We start from the raw sequence: 20,072 nt of genomic DNA on the forward strand, positions 1-20,072 counted from the left end.
TTACATGCTTTTCGTCAAATACTTTTGGAGTAATTTATTTGGGAATTCCAACTATATTTTACCTATTTGAATCCTCCCATGGATTTCTTCAGGAGTCCCTCTTTCATTAGTATACTGTCAAGCATCTCAACAATGATAATGTTCACTTTATTCCAGAGATTCCACAAACAGTTTTTACATTCCAGTAGGCGAATTCCGGCGCACTTTTTCTTCGAAGAGAAGAAAATTTTCTTGCTGGTAGGCAATGGAAGAAAATTTCTTCTCTTCGAAGAAAAAGTGCGCCGGAATTCGGCCACAGATTACCTTTACAAGTTTCTTCAAGAGATTTTTCGAATAATCTCCCAGGGATTGCTCCAGTAGATTCTCGAGAAAATGATTTGAGTTTTTTTTTTCAAAAATTTCATTTGGCATTTCTATTAGAAATCTCTACCCTAACTTTGAATAGAGCATATGTATCTAATATGTATAAAATTCCGAAAATACTTTCTTGAGAAATATTTTAAGTTTTTAAGACTAGAGAAAATATGGGCTTCTTACTAAATGTGGCCTATATTGGATTTCGTTTTTCCACCAAAGATGCTCTAATAGCAGGGCTCATTCACTTCTAATTGTTAGCCATGATTTAGTTTTCGGTTTGTTCGAGATTTTACTAACGTTTTCTGAATTTTGAATGTTGATAACTTGCACATAACAAAAGAACTTCTGGTACAAAAAATCGCATTCAAGTATTTTATGTCATTTTGAGCGTTAAACAGTTCAAGCTTAAAGCATAAAATTGAACAGTTATGGTGTTATGTTGTTGGGGAATTCAAAAAATATATAAATGTAAAATTTATTAAAGCCGCCAGAAATTGTCAACCTCTGATCGCCAATTGAGCCAAAAGTCTACTTCACTTGGGCTGTTTATGATGAATGATATTTTTTGACATTGTTAGACCTTTGACAATGGTGCGCTTCCAGTAAGGTTAAACTGTTTACAAAATCAGAAAAGTGAGAAAATAGAAAATAGCAATATCAGTGTTCCGATTTAACCATATAAATCAATTTCTAGAAAACCGGGAAAAAATTTTAGGTATCGGGAAAAACCGGGAAATAACCGGGAATTTATTTTACCGAGTTGAGTGGCCACCCTGTATTTACTATCTTTAGCAACATTCGTGCTTCATTGATGCCCGCGTCCGGACGACTGAATGGTGAGTATACTCAATTGAACGACTGATCTGAAGATTATTTTCATTGATCAGTTTCGGTGTAGTACCGTTGAATTCTGGAAAAATAAATTAAATTGAAATTGAATTGAAGCATAATATTGAAATGAGGTGTTCGGCAAACTTGTAGATAAGTGTTTTTCCTACAATTATCACCAAGGACGTCCTTGGTGATAATTGTAGGAAAATCACTTATCTACAAGTTTGCCGAACACCTCATTTCAATATTATTATTATTAATATTTATTAAAGACACTTTACCACTTATGTGGATTTCAATATTATGCTTATGGATAAATGAATCAAATATTGCCAGGTGGTCGAAAACATCCTTGGCTATAAGTATTTTCTTTTCGCAAAGTCTTGCCGACCCTGAGGTTTAAAGGCGGAGGTTTCATCCTTACTGGGAGTAACATGGCCCTTCACAACAAACAACAGATGAACAAGCCGCTCTTGAGCTCAATTTTAAACATTTTGGCTGAATAAGCTTTTATTCAACTATCATTGTTTGATGGGTTGCTCAGTTACAATACCAAAAGCCCCTCTACAATCGGTCAGCTCGCTACAGCAATCTTCGACGCTGCTAAAAGTTCTATACCTAGGATGAATGCTACTCCAGGGTGTAAAGCCCTCCATTGGTAGTCTGCAGAAACTCGTTCAGCCATCAAAGCGAGAAGGAAATCAATGAGAGCGGTAAAGAGGCTTCCTGCCAATCACCCAAACAAAGAAAGCATGGTTTTGGAACACTGCTTAAAGGGAAATGAATGTAGGCGCAGATAATCAGAGACGCCAAGTACAGGCATTGAGAAGATTTTATCGACAGAATTAGCATCAACCAGTCTACAACGGAATTGTTGTCCAAGGTGAACTCTCTTTGTGGGAAGTGGAGAACAAAAGGAAAAGGCATCCGTCACGACAACAGAATCTGCAGAAACTACGATCACCATTTCATCAGAAGAAACAATGTTTCTTCAACTTCGTTGGAAGCTGCAACCATTCTTTAAGATATGTCCTTTCTGACAATAGATCAACCTTTCACCATGATGTTACTTGAGTTACTTGAGAACTTAGTTTTGCCCTAGCTAGTGGTAAAGGTGAATCTACCGGTTCCTATGTCATTGTGTAGTCCCTTACTGCAGCACCTACCACGAAGGGCAAAGCACTACTAGATCTACCTACTAAACAAAACTTGTACTGATGACCTTTTTCCAGAACAATGGAGACATAGCCTGGTAACTCCTATACCAAAGAACGGCGCATTCTCTACCGAACCAAAGGACTACCGATTCCCGACCATTTTGGTTGTCCCGGGATTCGGGATAAAATGTGTTGCTTGTCCCGGGAAATCCCGGGATCCCGGGAAATTTTTCAATGTGCTTAACCCTTTCCTTCCCACGACTTTGAACGACTATATCTATGCTAAAAGCGTTTCCGAAAAAAGTGCTTGTAAACAGTGTTGGTAAACTCACACTCGAAGCTCACTCATGAACCGCTCCTGCGTGAGTAAACTCGCGCGCGATTCTGAATCATTTTCTCAAGCGCGAGATATTCATGCAAAATCTCGCTCTCACGAGTCAAGCGCTGAAATCTCGTTTGCTTGTAAAACGAATCCAAATCAATTTCAACGACATTCTTTGTTGTTGTATGCTAGATTTGGTCTTGTTCTGTCATACAATCCTAAAAACTTCGTTGTAAATAATAAGACTACCAAGAAATTAAGGAATGAGTAAAATCACGAGTCAACTCATGCATGATTTTTTCGACGGTGAGTTTGGCGAGTCAAGAATCGCGCGTGAATCAACTCAACCATGAGATTTGAGAATTTGAGTTTTTACCAACACTGCTTGTAAAAATGTTATTGTAAATTGACTAAATTTTTCGAAATCAATGAAAAAAATTTTGGTTGTAAATCAATCGGTTTTCGATTGTTTATCAATAGTTCCACTATTGAAACAAGTAGTTAGTAGTTGGATCAACCTTATGAGGTTACAACCATAATTTTAAAATTATTGCATCATATTCATTTAATTCCATTTGTCCCGAGTTCGTCGAAAATCGATGGTGCTCTAGAGCAACTATGGGAAGTAGAGGGTTAAAAACGCATTTTTGCGATCAGGAATATGTTTTATTCATCAATTAAAAAAATCAATGGTTCAAATCAAGTAACTGGACTTATTAATTTGAATTGGTACGCTGAAAATACAACTTGAGGAAGCAAATGTAATTAATAATTTCATCGGACAGTGAGAGTTGCTCTTTAGAACAGATTGTTACGGGTCATGCCGATGCGAAATAGTATGCATAAATGTAACGAATTACCTATCATTAATTATGTACTAAACCGCCAAATTAAATAAGCAAGCGAAGTTAGCCCCTTTGTACAACCCTGCTGGTAAACGTCAACTTCAGCGCACGTCATGCACATTCGTCAATCCTGCCTGCATACACACAATCGCACATCAGCACAGAATAGTTTCCGGTCGATCAGCGCCATCGCGAAGTGAAAGTCTTTTCACTCCACGCATCAGACTGATAAAAGCCCCGAAGCACCTGTCCTCACAATCGCTGCCTCCAGGAAAAGCGCGAATTCATCATTAGACGTAAGTGAATGAGATCTTTGCTGCTGACACAACCGTTAATTGCTGTTTTACCCAAATAAAGAATCCACGCTCAGCGAATAAAGAAGATCCGGAGGGAAGCGTCGATTGAGGACTCGGCGAAAACTCGTTCGGCCAGCCAACACCAGCCCGGAATTCACCCCACTCCACCGGCGACAGGTGAATGTGATTAGAATGTGTCCCCATCCGATAAAAAGTAACTCCAACATCCTCATTTTAGCTCAGCTCCAGCGTGCGTGAAAGATCTTTCTCTCAAGGGAATCAGCCGGTAAATTGGAGAAGGCCTTCCAAGTGAGGTGAGCCTCGTCACTGCTAGAAACGTGATCAACCCCGATACTAATTGATCTATCAATGACATCCTTACAGGGCTCTGTTTACACGGCTTCCACCCCAAACACCACTCCGCACGTTGCGACAAGAGCTGAACACCGTCCGGGACTGACCAGTATTCTGTCCGCGTAACCGGCTAGGGTAGAATCACCGACTGCGTCCAGGCGACGAAGGGAAGAACACCCACGAACACCAAAATCACGATTCGACAAAACCCAAGCGAGTGAACCTTCGCAAAGAAGTACGTGCCTTGCAAGTGATTCGTCCATGGATACTTATTAACGATTTCCCACAATTATTTTAGGGCTCGTTATACGGGATTTTGACCCTCACCAACCCCATTTTGGTGCCGGTAAAACAGTGCGGTCACGGAATCCATTCACCGAATAACCCAACCAACATTACGAAGGCGTGGTAGACGTAACCCTGACCTTGGCCACTAGGTCCTGCATCGTATGGTCGTGAGGTGCACGGGGGCGCACTGGAGGAACGTCCCAACTAATTAACCGAATGGTGGTTGATCGGCTGAGTAGGATAGCTCCCTTCATCGTCATTGGGAAATTCTACTCGCCTCGAGAATAGGAGTCCAGAGCAGCCAACCCCTCACCGAGCAACGCAACACTCGCCTCATTGGCGGCACCTTCGGCCATCGTAGACCGACCTACTACGGGAAGGAGAAGCTTGAGAAACCCACGAATGTGTGTGCATGATGGCGTGCAGGTGACGGCGTGAATAAGTGGCGCCTATAATCGCGCTCTCGAGAGCAGCGAGATCGGATCATCATTCCTGCGGGGCCCCGCCAGCGACAGCGGTGTCAACGATGGCAGAAGCAGTATAAGGTTAGATTAGATAAGTTAGTTTTAAGAGATGCTGTGAATAACACCATAAGATTCTGCCATGCGAAGCCACATTTATGTTCATTTATTTTGTATCGAGCATACGTTATTGGCTGTGCGGCGATCCTCATAAACATATGATTAGCCTAGCCGGGTGGGACTGCGAGTGATTGAGGCGCCGACCACCCAATGCACTACAGTACCCTCCCGTTTTTGTGGCTTTAGCCCGATACCTATTCCGTAATTTAATAAACATAAGAACAAAACATCGCCTCATCGTTATATGGCGCCCAACGTGGGGCCCTTGCATTTGTAGGGTTCCATGTTGTATTTTGTAACAAGGCGCCCAACTAAAAAACCTCGTGTATGCAAATGAAAGTTAGTTGGAAGGATTATAACTACAGTTTTAAGGCCATTTTATTTTTGTGGACAGTTACCCTCCATAAAAGTAAAGTTTAGTTTAGGTTAGATTAATTCGTTACGTGATTTGGAGAGCAGTTTGGCTTTCGAGTAACAATCTTTAGTTTTGAGTTGAGGTGTTTTCTGGGGACTTGTTAGTCCTGTTCACCGCTACGTTTCTGGAAAGCATTGTGGCTTTCGGGTAGCATAACTCGTTTTGGTTTTGTTTTGAGTTTAGGTTAAGTTATTAATCTTTATCGTAGTGTTAAGTATATGGCCTTAGCACTATTGTTATGAAGGATATGTAGCATATGGGAGCTGAATTTTTCGTGAATCGGTGAACGATTCACGAAAAATTCCTGCTCAAACGTTGGATTGTGTTACGGGTATAAATATTTGTTACAATTATAAGACAGAATAATTGTTAAATGTGTTATAAATATTATATTCGTACGTTCTTTGTGTTATATGTTTTATTTTACCTTGTAAATATTCCCCGAGTTTTAATACACATTTATAGGGTTCTGGCTGAATAGAGGTACATGAAATGCAATCCACTGTTGATTGCCAACTTTCAGGCTATTTCGGGCAGCGGTCAAGTACTAGACATGTAAACCTTTCCCTGCCACGGACTTCAAGTTCTTGAGCTCAAGTATCGAACCCTGACACGGGATGCCCGATTAGGATTTTTTCCTAGACAAAAACAAGCTATGAAAACAGCAGCAATGACTGTCCACTAAAAGGCAAACTGCCAACTAAAATACAATTCCAGGATGACTGATGGTCCCAAACCAATACATGAAACCTCGTCATCCTGTGATCGGAAGATGTTATCCATCTCGATAACAGGGCACATTTATGTTATATGTTGTGCTGTGTCCATATGTGATGTTTCTAATTTGTGCATTTGTAAGGTACTATGTGTCGTTATATGTTGATACATTGTATTAATTAATTTCTTTTATTTTTGTAACAAGATATTTCCGGAGTTCGATTTTAAGATTCGGGCTCAACTTACCATGTAGCTCAAAAAGTGAGTTCTTTCGCAATTACTTTTGAAAAATCAATCATTGCCAAATCAGTCTAAGACGGGCTGGCATATTACTTTATAGCCGATTCCAGTTCTTCACGCATGTTCGATGGTGTTATGCATACAAGACAATCTAGCATTCAACTCGGCAGCATCATTATCGGTCTTTCTTTGGCAGTCTCGCAAAAATCGAACTCCCAGTTCCTTGATGAATTTAATCATTTGCGTTATCGATGAGCTTTCCAGATCTCCTGGCACTTGCGTTGGCGACGGAAGACCTTGAAAGAACATTAATGCTGTTATTATTTCCTTGTGGTGCCGTTTGTTGATTCTTTTCATAATTGCATGCAAGAGGTCGTTTCCAACTTTAGAGTTACTTTTCGTAAGCTTCGAATACAAGAAACTCAAGCTGCCTTCCGCATACAGTAATATAGCATCTCGTATTCCCAGTGCTTCCGAAGCAATTCTGATTGGCTGAAGAGAGCTTCCTGAAGGTTTTTTGCAACCTCAAAATCATTGTCCAACATAAGTCTAGAAAGGCCTATTTCGAAAAAAAAAGTCTTTGATGCAATCAAAACCGTGAATGAAGTGTTGCAGCATCGATTCAGTGAAGTTCCAACGAGTTTTGATGTCCACACACAGTTGAAGTGGTTTATGTTACATTTTCGTGTTTTTTTTTTGTTGAGGCCGATTTTCGAAAAAAAAATCACGGCTCTTCGAATACGTTTCAGATACTCTCAAAATTCAAATCAAAGGGAATCAAAACGAGTAAGAAATGTGTGTCCCGGGAATCCCAGGATTTTCGGGACGGTGATAAATGTTATCCCGGGATTCGGGAAATCCCGAATTTGTCAAGATCCCGGGATTTTTTGTCCCGGGGTATCCCGGGTTGAAACCTCTACTACCGACCGATTTCTCTAACGAGCTGTGTCGATAAAATCTTCGAATGCATGGTCAACCGCAGCCTCACTGAGACAATAACTTGCTGGATCAACGGCAACGCGCCTTCGTTCAACTGAAACCTTCGTTCTGAGTGTCCTCTTGACATGGGTGAAACTTCTTCAGCATCCCCGATGCTTCGGCAGCGGGATTTAGCCTTTCTGATGTTCACCAACTGGTTGTCATCCACGGCCAGTCTAATTGTCTCCAGCGCTTGTTCGTCCTTCGACTTTAAGGGCAGCAGCTACGGACTCGGGTTTGAGATCTTTTATGGCTGTCCATCTTCCTGCCTTCAACAAACTACTCTTGTTATCGTATCTCCAGTTATCGTAGTTGGTCCCCATTATATTGTCCCCGACAACCGGAAGTTGTCCGGTGGGAAGATATTTGAGCAGGAAATTCAAGAATAATTGTGGAGTGTTCACTATTATTGGTTCAGGCTTCACTATTTCCTTCTTCACCCTAGTGAAGTAGAATCGAAAAGGTGTTTACGATGAAGAAGGATTGGGGTCTCCAGGTAGCCTAGTGGTTAAGGTTACGGATCGCCAATCCGGAAACGACGGGTTTGATTCTCGTTTCGGTCGAGAAAATTTTCTCGACTCCCTGGGCATAGTGTATCATTGTACTTGCCTCACAATATATAAACTCATGCAATGGCAGGCAAAGAATGCCCTTCAATTATTAACTGTGGAAGTGCTCAAAGAACACTAAGTTGAAGCGAAGCAGGGACTTGTCCCAGTGGGGACGTTGAGCCATAAAGAAGAAGAAGAAAGATTGCTTTCGTTCAAACAAATGTGAAATACGTTTTAAATTTTTCATAGGGCTACTTTGGGTATTATCGGCAGGTTTGTTCTCTTCGTCATGGGGGTTTTTTGTCGACCAAATTGTCTGAAACCTAGACCAACTTTGAGTTCAACAGGTTTAAAAAACCCACCACGACGAATAGAACAAAACTGTCGAAAATACATGAATTTCCCTAACTAATCATCATCAATATTTATTTCTTCTCCTTGCAACTTGTTCTTAATCCAGTCGATAAATTTCGACACTTTGACGTATGCCGCCGGAACATCTTTAACGCCACAACCCACTCCCCACGAAACGATTCCCGCCTGAACGAACCGATTGTCCAGTTTACATGCCAACGGAGATCCTCCATCGCCGTAGCAGGTATCTACTCCCTCCTCACCTCCGCCGCACATGAAAGTCGGATGCAGCTGGAAGTACGGTCCCAGCCTGGTATTCCTGAACAATGACTGACATCGTTTACTGGGTACAACTGGCAGTTCCACCCTTTTCATCACCTCGGAGTACTGTCCTTTGGGATGGAAATTGTCTCTACCCCAACCGGAAGCCAGACAGCGCTGGTTATCGAAGATGTCGTGTATCGAAGGCAGGCAAATTGTATTGACGTTCACTTTCAAATCGGCTTCCTTCTTCATTATTAACAAAGCTATATCGTTCTGGTACTTTTTGGCCACGTAGTTTTCGTGAATAATGATTTTTTGTACGCCATATTGCTGGAAAAAAAAACATTGAAAATTGTAACTCGACGAAGTCTGTTCAATAGAATGCGGCTTATTGTTCGAAAGTTGTTGGAAATTGGATTCGGTGTGCTCTTCCAGATTTATGTCACACAAAAAAGGAAAACGCAAAGGAAACGCAATTCAAACTAAATGTTTAAGAAGTCGCATTGTTATAATCGTTATCACGGAAAATTCAACAGCATTTTTCTCATTCATAACTGAATAGTTCACATTAAAAATGTAGGTATTCCATGTATTCCATTTCCTGCTGGCTACACAGTGAATGCATTCTCACTGGGAAAATTTCAGTTTTAAACGAGAAAACTTGTTTCGAGTTTTTAACAATAACGTTACATCAATGACGATTTTTTCAACCTTTAATGTGTTCATCGAACACGTGTTTCTGTTGTGCATATGGATGGACGCCAAAGAATTTGAAAATTTTATGTGCTAGAAATTTGTTAAAACCTAATTTTGCTAACAGATCTGAAATTAACAAAATTATGAAACTTAAGACGATCGTATCAACTTTAAATCTGATATCTCTTTTTAAAACTGAAAGAGCACATGAATTGAAATTTTTCAACAGTTTTCAAAGAATAAAATGCACCCACTATTCAATCAACATACTTGATGTTTGACCGGTTCATTCTCGTTGACTGTGTCCCATTCCCCCAATCGAACTGCCAATATGTCCCGTGTAACGTTCTGGACACAGTGCGCCGCTGTCAGAATCGCCTGCTGATGAATCAGGGAACCGCCGCAGAAATATTCGACCTTCTCATTCCCCAGAAGCTGGACACGCTTCAAAAGGGCCGCCATCCACGGAAACTCTCCAAATTGAGCTTTGGCACTGTTGTTAACTCCCACGACATATCCATTAGGTCGATTGGTGCCACATTTGGTCGGAGGAAGCTCGTTCGGTTCGCTTGAATCATACCGAGGAACGATTTTCAAGGCGCAACATGTAGCTGAAAATTCGCAAGTACGGTTCCCTCGTTCAAGTCTGTGAGAATAGTTGAAGAAATTGTGATGACAAAATCAACAAGGTTTTTACTACTAAATTGTCATACATACTCTACGGTCGTCACGTCCTCATAATCATTGAATCTGAAATAGATCATAGGTAAATCATAGGGTACATGAATTGGATTGGTGTATGCATCTTTCTGATTTTTTTCACAGCTAATAAGTCGTATGGCATAAGTAGTGCCCATTTGGCATTTTCAAAGTGAACGAGCCGGGAATTGAAGGTGTTACTTCCCGTTCAAAGCTTGAACGGCGCACAGGAACTACAGAGCAATCAATTAGCACCACACCTGATCTTTCTTTTCTTCTCCGAAGGTAGAATAACTTCACTCGCACCTTAAGTATTGAGCGATAGCGAAAGGAGCACTATTCAACCGCGGATATCCCCAATCGTACCACCATTCGCTAGCATTAGATTGCTAGGAGTTTGCCTTTTGGTCACTTATCGTTGCGTTCGGATCTTGAACAGAATTCAATTTGTTCTTTATGCTATAGTCACTCTATTTCACACGACCGTGTACACGGTTACAGAAGTTACACAGATTTGTGTACTACTAGATCAGCCTCACCGCTGTGTCAAATGTACACAGATACTTTTCCGGCTCCAGCGCTGGCATGAAAACAAAATTAACAATTATTTTTGCACTGATCGATTCCTGATAATGCATGTCATCGTTCAGAGAAAATTAGTTATGAACTTTGCTCCCATACCAGCGCTAGAGCCAGAAAAGTGACTGTGTACATTTGCCACAGGGGTGGAGGCTGATCTAGTAGTACACAAATCTGTGTACATTGTGCACAAGCCTGTGTATATTGTACACAAGCCTGTGTTGTTTCATTTTAGGGTGTAGACACAGAACAATAAACGACCGGCCGTATAGCTTCTGCTTGCTATAGAGGTAGGTATATTTCAGACTAACTTCTATCAATTATTTTGCTGTGCTGCGCACAGTGGTCAGCTTGGCGGATCATGACTGAGATCATTTGCTCTTTTCAAATCTCTCAGAGCGGTTATCTTACATTAGGCTGGTTCAGTTTCATAAGGGTTAGTTTAAATTCAATTGATTTCATATTACGACTAGGGTTAGTATTATTTACATATGTACAAAGCCAATTCAGTAAGATGTTGTTATTCATGAACGGTGAATACCGATCATTCCGGCCACCTTGAAACAATGTGAGTTGTTTAAACACTGATTCTCTCTCGCGTTCTCCTCTCGCTGATGATCCTCTCTTGGCTGCTCCAACGATCGAAATCTCTTGGGTTGTTCGCTGACACGAAGTCAACGGTGAATGGAACCATTCACTCGCTTCGCGACCGATTCAGCAAATCTCATTGATGGCGGAAGTCGACGTTGGATGAATGGACAGATAATCTGGAACTATGAAAGGATCCGGTAGATCGAACAGATTGGGTTACAGTCATTGGAGCGCTAATCACCTGATTGCGGTCAATTAGCGCATTGAGCAGTTTCGGACTGCTCTGCCGATCTTTGAAGATTCCGGACCTGATGACATCGGAGACACGAGCGAGTGACGAGGTTGCGGATGACGTAGTAGGATGATCTGCGAACAACAAAGACCCGGTAGACCGAACATACTGGACTAGAAATAAAGGAATGCTAATCACCTGATTGCGCCTTATATGCGCGTTGAGCCAGATTCGGACTGCTCTGCCGGTCTTCGTAGTTGCAGGAGCTGACGAATTCATGGGATTCTACGGTAGACTCGAAACGGAGGGTTGATGGACGGGCAGGCATGGTGATATTGATGGCATAAAACTTGGCGGCTGACGAGCTGGAACAACAGAAGACCCGGTAGATCGAACGGACACGAGTAGAAATATTGAACCGCTAATCACCTGATTGCGCTTCAATTGCGTATTGAGCAAGTTCCGGATTTCTCTACCGATCTTTGAAGGTTCAGGAACTCTTGTTTGTAGCGGTTGATGGCTCCTGACCGCCGTCGGTTGGCATAGGCAGAATTGCGATTTTCGCAACCGGTCTCACTACGTTATCAGCTTCAGCAGTCTTCAAGGTGACGACACGAACGATCCCGTCCTTCCCGGGATGCAACTGGGTTATTCTCCCGAGCGGCCATTGCACAGGAGGTAGATTGTCGTTCTTGATGATGACGATTTGGCCCAACTGGACCCGAACTGGTGACAGCCTTTCATTGCACGCGCCTGAAGCTGTGCGAGGTATTCCGGATACCACCGGGCCCAGATGCGCTGAAACAGCTTTTGGGTAAGCTGCCAATGGTCCAGACGGTTATCTGGTATGTCTACGCAGCTCGAATCCGGAACGGCTTGAAGACTGGATCCTACCAAGAAATGTCCGGGCGTCAGGACTTCCAAATCGGCAGGATCGGACGGAATCGGAGTCAACGGCCTCGAATTGAGGCACATTTCGACCTGCGCTAGTAATGTGACCATGTCCTCGTACTTCAGGGTGACGTGGCTAATTTCCCGCAGGAGATGATGTTTTGCTGATTTAACCGCGGCTTCCCACAATCCTCCGAAATGTGGAGCGCGGGGTGGAATGAACTTCCACTGAATCTGGTTTTCGGCACACCAGGTTTGGATCTGAGCACGGTCAGCGTCTCTGGACTTCAACATCTCATAAATACGGTGGAGAGCATTAGCTGCTCCCTTGAAGGCGGTTCCATTGTCCGAATGGATTTCTCGAACGAGACCGCGACGGGCGACGAATCGGCGGAGAGCCGACAAGAAAGCTGGTGTGGACAGGTCCGTAATCAACTCAATGTGGACAGCCTTTGTTGCGAAACAGACGAAGATACCAATGTACGCCTTGGTGGGCGCCGATTGCGTATCGGCGACTTAACAAACACCGGGCCACAATAGTCGATGCCGGAGATCGCGAAGGGACGGGCCGGTGTAACACGGGATCTTGGAAGATCAGTTGTACTCTGCTGCAATGATGCAAATGATCACCTCACTAGTGCTCATCACAACTCATCAACTGTATATTTATCGCGTGTGATTGAACTGTGCACTGATCAGCGATGACCAGCAGCAAAGAGGCGGCAAAACGAACATGATGTAAATCACAAACGATTTTGCACACATCTGACTGGGCCGTCACACGCTCGCCCGAACAGCCGAACCATACCGAATAGGTTGGTTTGCGAAGCTACGGCATGAACGCTCGACACGCACACAGAAGCAACATTCGCATGTACCGATACCATACTAATAAAGCTTCCAGCCAAGGATGCTTCGCGATAAGCTATCGAAAAGCATCGAAAGCGATGAAAAGAGATGCTTGGCTAGAACGCAACGGCTCAACGGCGAAAAGGAAGAGTCAACTATGCTGATCAGTGTTGAGTCCGTTCGTGTGCTACTCGTATGGGAGGTTGATTGAATAAAGCGAGGATGGGTGAAAACGTATTCGTTGTCGAAAGCAAATCGCATCATTTCGCGAATGTTTTCATCAAATTGCAAGCTTGCTCTGCTGGATAAGCACGGGTTTGCTCCGGAAGCACTTCACACAACGGTGATACGTACGGCGAACAAGATTCCTTCCTCCGATGACCCAATACTTCTGGCGAATTGTAGCCAGCATCAGTTGCGGTCCGGCGTGTAGTAGGACCTTGTGGTAATATTCGGCAAGTAGTTCTGTCAGCGGATGTTTCGCCGACAAGATGATTGGGTGTTTGACGCTATCCGGTATTTCGGCATTCGAGAGACGTCCGCCCACACGGAGTATTCCATCATCATGGACATGGGGTTTCAGTAACTTGAGTGGCGAGGACTTTAAAGAATCTTTGCTAGCGGAAAGCTCTTCCGAGTAGAGCTGTGATTGGGATAGACGGGCTAGTGCATGATCAGCAGCTTCTAGGTCTGCTGTCGACAGCACGCTGGATTTCGGTTTGACTGATCCTTGGGTTGCCGCTCGAAGGGCGCTGATGTGCTTCAGGCAAGACGCTACGACTCGACAAAGTTTGGTGTAGCTTGAGTAGCGCGTGAACAGTGCTTCGGCAAACTGATGTTCGACAGCGCGGAACGTGGTGAGAGTAACCTTTCGAGCTTCTTCGATGATCTTGGCGGATTCTTCTTCTGGGACGTTCAACACAGGCCAATTACTTGGAAACTCTGATAACCATTGCGGACCCCTCCACCACCTGGCTTGGTTGAGCAAGTCCGAGGGCAGAAGACCACGGGACAGTTCATCGGCTGGATTTTCTATTCCTGGTACATGGCGCCAGGCGGAGATATCTGTCGAAGATTGAATGGTGGAAACGCGATTTGCCACAAACGTTTTCCACCGGCTTGGTGGAGACTTCAACCATTGGATAACGGTGGTGGAATCAGTCCAGACGAAGACATCTCTTGGAGTTTTGATTGACTGTTCCACCTTACCACACAACTTGGTAGATAATACCGCTACGCAGAGCTCCAGCCGCGCAATGGTGTGCTTCGTTGCGAGAGGAGCTACCTTGGACTTCGATGTCAGTAGCTGCACCTTAACACCATCGGCGTTCAACGAACGGACGTAGCAGCAAGCTCCATAGGCGACATCAGAAGCATCGGAGAAGAAATGTAGCTCAATCTTCGAAACACTAGGCAGCGAAACAAATCGGGGGATTTTGATTTCGGCGAGAATCGAGAGTGTAGCGTGAAACTGCTTACATTCTTCTTGCAGCTTCTCCGGCAGCGAACGATCCCATTCGTAGGGAGACTTATCTTCGTTCTTCAGCTTCCATAAACGCTGCATGAATATTTTCGCCATGGCAATGGCGGGGCCCACGAGGCCCAGAGGATCGAAGATTTTAGCGATATAGGAGATGGCCTTTCTCTTCGTGAGGACGGACGATGGTAGCGGAAGGTCGACATTAAACCGTAGCATATCAGTCCTCGTATCCCATACCAGTCCGAGCGTTGACACAGACTGATCATCTTGTAGATCATGCACGGGTTTGATCGCTAAGTTTTCTGGAGGAATGTCAACTAACGCTTCGGGCACGTTGGAAGCCCATTTTTTTAACGGAAAGCCGGCCGACTCGAGTATTGCGGATAGTTGTCGGCGTTTTTCCACTGCAGCCGCCAGATTTTCCGCTCCTGTTAAGACGTCGTCCACGTAGAAGTCTTCGACGACGACTTCTTCAGCTGCTGGATAGTTTCTTCCTTCAGCCTTCGCTAGTTGCTGTAGAGTACGTGTTGCCGAGAACGGAGCCGATGCTGTACCATACGTAACTGTCAGCAGTTCGTAGGTGTCGATTGGATCCGACGGACGTCGGCGAAACAGCACTCGGAGGAATCGCTGATCATCAGGAGAATGTAGGATTTGGCGATACATTTTCTCCACGTCAGCGACGATAGCAATCACGTGGAATCGGAAGCGGATGACGATAGAATCCAGGTTTTGCTGCACCACTGGACCGACACGAGCAGGGTATCGTTGAGCGACATGCCGGATGAGGTCTTATAGGAGGCATCAAATACCACGCGGACCTTGGTGGTGGTGCTGCTCTCCTTGAACACAGGGTGATGTGGCAGATAGCAATGCGGTGATTCATCGTCTACGTGAGTTCGAGTGGTGGTCTTGGAGTAAATCTCCTCGCACTGTTTCTCTTGAGCGGAGAACATCGGGCTATGATCACGAGCCATGATCACCAGAAGCGTTGAAGCGCGGATTCGAGTGTTCGGTCGACGGTCGAAATGTAACACACTGGTGGAGCTACGGCGGGATTGATGGATGTCTTTCCAGAAACTGTCCATCCGAAGTGTGTGTCGACAAGCAGAAGTAGACCATCTCCGATTGATAGGCGGTTGCCGGTGTGGAGTTCATGGTAGCATTCTCCACCGATAACGATGTCGATCATGCCCGGAATATGGAAGTGCGGGTCGGCCAATGGAACGTTTGGCATGTTCCATGACGAGGTGTCGATGATGACGGTCGGAAGATGAGCGGTAGGTTTCTTCATGACGAGAAACTCGAGGGTGGTGGAAAATGTGTTCGTTTTCGATTTGATCGTAGCGGTGAGCTGGCGTTTAACCTTCTTGACGGATTCACCTAGACCCGACACGGTGATGTCTACGGTAGTTCGTCGAATACCAAGATCGTTTGCTAGCTTCTTGGTGATGAAATTGGACATCGATGCTGAGTCCAGGAGTGCTCTGACAGCGATCTCCTTGCCGCGATGGTCGACGATGAGAAGCGATACCGTTTCCAGTAGGACCGTGCTGTACTTCGAGTGGACAGTCATGCTGACATCCGGTGGATTCGCTGATCCAGAGGTCCCCGCGATTGCTGGTGCGGATGGATTCGGTTGATTCGTGGATTCGACGATGCGGCAGGAGTACTAGACTTCTTCGATGCTGCAGCTGGATCATGTAGCATGGTGTGATGTCTGGCCCGACAAGTTCTGCAACTGAACTTCGATTTGCAAACTCGTGCTTGATGGCCTGGACGGAAACAGTTCCAACACAAGCTTCGCTGGACTACCAACTCTCGTCGTTGGGTTATGGACAGCTTGGTGAACCAGAACTTCTATGTAGAAAAACTTGGTGGAACTGCTAGAGAAATAGGGAAAGAATTTCCAGGTGAACCTCTCAGGTGGAATTTCGAGAGGAATTTTCGATGATTCTCCTAGAGGAGCTTGCGGTGGAACTGCTAGAGGAATTCTCGGTGAAATTATTTGATGAAGCTCCTCGGGACTTTGCGGTGATACTTATGCAGAAATTCGAGGTGGAACTTCTATAAAAATTTCCGTCAAACTCCTGGAATTTCGTTCATAACTCCTGGGATTACTGGGCGAATGCCATGCTCGTTGATTTTTCCGGTTAAATTCCTAGTGGGACTAATTTTTTTTTTGTTTTTATTTATGTGTATTTTAACTTAGATGCTAATTCTACACTTAGTGGGACTAATGGAAGAATTCCTCAACGGATTGTGGAACTCCCCATGGAACAACTAGAGGTATTCTTGATGGAACTGTTAGGGGATCTTTCGATGGAGCTCCTAGAGGATTTTTTGGTGGTGTTCATGCGGGAATTCCTAGAGGAATGAAAGGTAGAGCTCCTAGAGAGATTATTGCTTGAACTCCTTGAGGAATTCCTGGTGGAACTACTATCGGTGGAACCTACAGAGAAATTTTATTGTTTTTTTTTTTTAATTTTCACCGGAGCTGGCAAATGCCTATTGGAGTAGAACAATTTTGCGACGTGATCATATTTGGAATACCTAAAGGAATTCATGGTGGAAGTGCTAGAAAAATTCCCGACGAAACTCCCTCAGGAAATCCCAAAGGAGCTCCTGCCAGATATCCCAGTGGAACACCTGGAGGAATTCTGGAAGAAATCCAAACAAAAATTCCCGGTTTTATTCTATAAGACGATGTCTATGTTGAACTTCTAGAACATTTCCTTGTGGTGTTGCTAGCTAGAGGAATGTTCGGTAGAACTTCGGTAATGATTCATAGTGGAACACTCACAGGAATTCCCGTTGGAACTTGTGCCGGAATTCTCTGTGGAGTTCCTAGAAGAATTTCCGGTGGAATTTATACAAAAATTTTCGACGGATTTCCTGTGGGAATTCTTAATTGAATTTCTATAAGTATTTTCTGTGGAACTTCTACAGGAATCCCTGGTGAAACTCATAGAGGATTATTCTTAGGGGATTTTCAGGTGCAGCTTCTAAAGAAGTTTCCGGCGCAACTACTTGAAGAATTTCAGGTGGAATTCTTAGAGAAATTTCTGTTGGAGCTTCCCAGTGGAATTCCCAAATACTTTTTAAATGTTTGCTCTAGCACAAAAATGCACTTATACCCTTTACGCCACCCCTAAATATCAACTGAAATCGCTCATTTTTGTACAACACACTTATTTCGACCAGTAGATCATTTTACATTTGGGAAATCAGATCCCGGAGAGATTTTTCAAAATTAGTCCGACCCTACTGTCACACGATTTACACAAATGCAAAATGGTCATTGGCAGAGAAAGCTAATAGTTAATAATTTTGCTGAGATGCAAGCTTTGTCCCAGTGGAGACGTAACGCCACGAAGAAGTAGTCATCTGCATTTATTTATTTTTGTATCACAATTTGTTTCACAAAAGACAACTTCCCCAAAATTTGCTTGACTTAAAACATAGTTATGCAACTATCAGGTTTACATTTTCAAAATTACAAATTAAAAATAATTGTGTATGAAAAAGTTGCTAATCAAGATAAATATGGATCGATTCTAATTACAAACTCAGAAAAGCAATTACCTTAATTCGAGGATGGTTTCACCGTCTGTTTTGATGATGCCGTCATTGCATAGATGTATTGGAACACAATAACCATTGGGACATTTCTGAAAAAAATGTTTGAACCAAAAAAGAATTCAAGCCTAAATTGATTCGCCTGCTCAAACTAGCTTGCACTTACATTGAATTGTTTTAAAACTTCCAAGACGTCCTCCTCCGAAGATGCATCTCGGCAGGAAACTAAAGAATTCCACTGCATTATCAGCACAAATCCTAACGTTAAAACTGCACTCGTAGACTTCATAGTTTCCTTGTACGCGTGGAGTGCTCTTGTGTCTCTCGTACCTAGATCGTCCCCTTCGGTCATCGATCACTCACGAACTGAAGTGAGATTATTTTCACCAGAGCAGTTGAAAATAATACCTTGGGTACGGGCACCGGTTTTGGCCAGTCTAAGGGAAATCATTTTTATAAAAATAATCAAGAATCCTATTAAAACTACCAATGTGTAAAATTAAAGGTTTCAATCTATATTTTGAAGGAAAAAAATGCAGAAGTCAAGCCAATACTTGACTTGTGTGTTAAAAGTGGCACTGGCTAAAATAGAAGCACAGCGTCAGTTTTGGTCATATTTTTAACTTTGGTTTCTATTTTGGCCAATCTCGTGTATTTCTTATAATGGTGGCCAAATTTGAAGCACCCTGGCTAAAATAGGCATAAAGGAGCTGATTTTTTAAGGAAAATGGTTTTTTCTTGCATTTAAAAAAAAAATAATTTATGGTTTTCACAGCTTTGATCATCATATTATAATAGAATGTAACGATAAAGAATAAAATTATGTTGTTTTAGATCGCAACAGGCTGAATAATGCACTATGACCAAAACTGATGCTTTTACCCTACGCGTAAAATCAGGGGTTTCCCATAATCTCTTATGTTGCTGGGGTTCCCTTCTATCGCTTTGTTTGTTAGATGTTCTTTATATTGATCGGGCAAGAATTCAAGGATTAAATCAAAAGTTGACAGAAGGGATACTGCTTTCAGGAGAATGATAAAATCAATATATTAACTGTAAATATAAAATATCAGTTCAGAAACAACAACGTAGCAACGGTAGCAACCCCACAGATACCATTCACGTTTAACTTTCTCAGCACTAAAATTGGGCAAACTCCATGACATTCATCGAGTGTTTCCTAGTTACACAGATTGCCAATTAGCTCGTACACCCACTTAAGCAAATATTTTGCAATATTTTTGGCATAGCAATCTCTTTTGGTTAAGAAATCACCATTGTATTCATAATTCACAAAAATGCAGGGGTACGAACAAATTTTAAACCTGGGGGAATATTACTCATGAGAGTGTCAACACCTTCCTTAAAAACACCTTGGTCGCTACTTTACGAAAAGTATAAAGTTCCATTTCCAACACCAAAAGTGCAAAATTTCATTTCTATCGAAGAAACAATATCTTGGGGAAAATTAATTTTCCAAATAAAATGTCGCCAAAGGTCACCCCTTAATCTCTAAAAATAAGTTGATAAATGATTCTGTAGGAAACTTCACGAGGAATCATACCTCCAAAGACCGTAAAACGATGCGACGTTCAAGGAAAAAATATTTAAGCTGTTGGTAGGGGTAGGCGGGGCATTATGGACACCCTAAGGTTTTTGCCAACTTTACCTGGCAAGATGTCAAAAAAGTTTAGTTTTTTGATACATGTATCCTTTTAAAGTCTATTTAGCATCTATTGCATAAAAATGCTCACGAAGAAAAATTATTTATCCACTTCAAAAAATGTTATGAAAAATGTTAGTTTTTCATGACCGTCTTCAAGCATATGGGGCAGAATGGACACCCCCATGGGGCAATATGGACACCATGAGACTTTTACGAATTTCGTACGTTATTTACACCTATAAAGTCATTTCATTACAAAA

The 20,072-nt window shown here is 42.9% G+C and overlaps 2 protein-coding genes across 2 annotated transcripts in view; one reads left to right on the top strand and one right to left on the bottom strand.

Moving 5' to 3' along the window:
* The window catches only part of LOC109403148 (zinc finger protein 62 homolog), a 32,608-nt gene extending 24,098 nt beyond the window's left edge, over positions 1-8,510 (top strand). The window contains exon 4 of the mRNA XM_029875675.2: positions 8,393-8,510. The gene's annotated coding sequence lies outside the window, so the exon portion shown is untranslated. The remainder of the gene's footprint in view (positions 1-8,392) is intronic.
* On the bottom strand, positions 4,405-18,597 carry LOC109403189 (phenoloxidase-activating factor 2). The gene is made up of 5 exons (XM_029875673.2): positions 18,313-18,597; positions 18,153-18,238; positions 9,964-9,996; positions 9,517-9,892; positions 4,405-8,880 (listed from the first exon to the last, which is right to left on the bottom strand). The coding sequence occupies exons 1-5, from the start codon at positions 18,496-18,498 to the stop codon at positions 8,341-8,343; spliced, it is 1,221 nt and encodes a 406-aa protein (XP_029731533.2). The 5' UTR covers positions 18,499-18,597; the 3' UTR covers positions 4,405-8,340.
* Between the last annotated feature and the right edge of the window lie 1,475 nt (positions 18,598-20,072).

The sequence above is a fragment of the Aedes albopictus genome, chromosome 3, assembly GCF_035046485.1.
Source record: "Aedes albopictus strain Foshan chromosome 3, AalbF5, whole genome shotgun sequence".
Classification (NCBI taxonomy): Eukaryota; Metazoa; Arthropoda; class Insecta; order Diptera; family Culicidae; genus Aedes; species Aedes albopictus.

Bases quoted from the DNA above. Each gene is read 5' to 3' on its own strand.
- LOC109403189 (XM_029875673.2), bottom strand. From the start codon at position 18,498: ATGACCGAAGGGGACGATCTAGGTACGAGAGACACAAGAGCACTCCAC. The intron at 18,239-18,312 runs GTAAGTGCAAGC...CATTTTTTTCAG, and splicing joins AAGTTTTAAAACAATTCAAT to AAATGTCCCAATGGTTATTG. The intron at 9,997-18,152 runs GTAATTGCTTTT...GATCTATTTCAG, and splicing joins GAAACCATCCTCGAATTAAG to ATTCAATGATTATGAGGACG.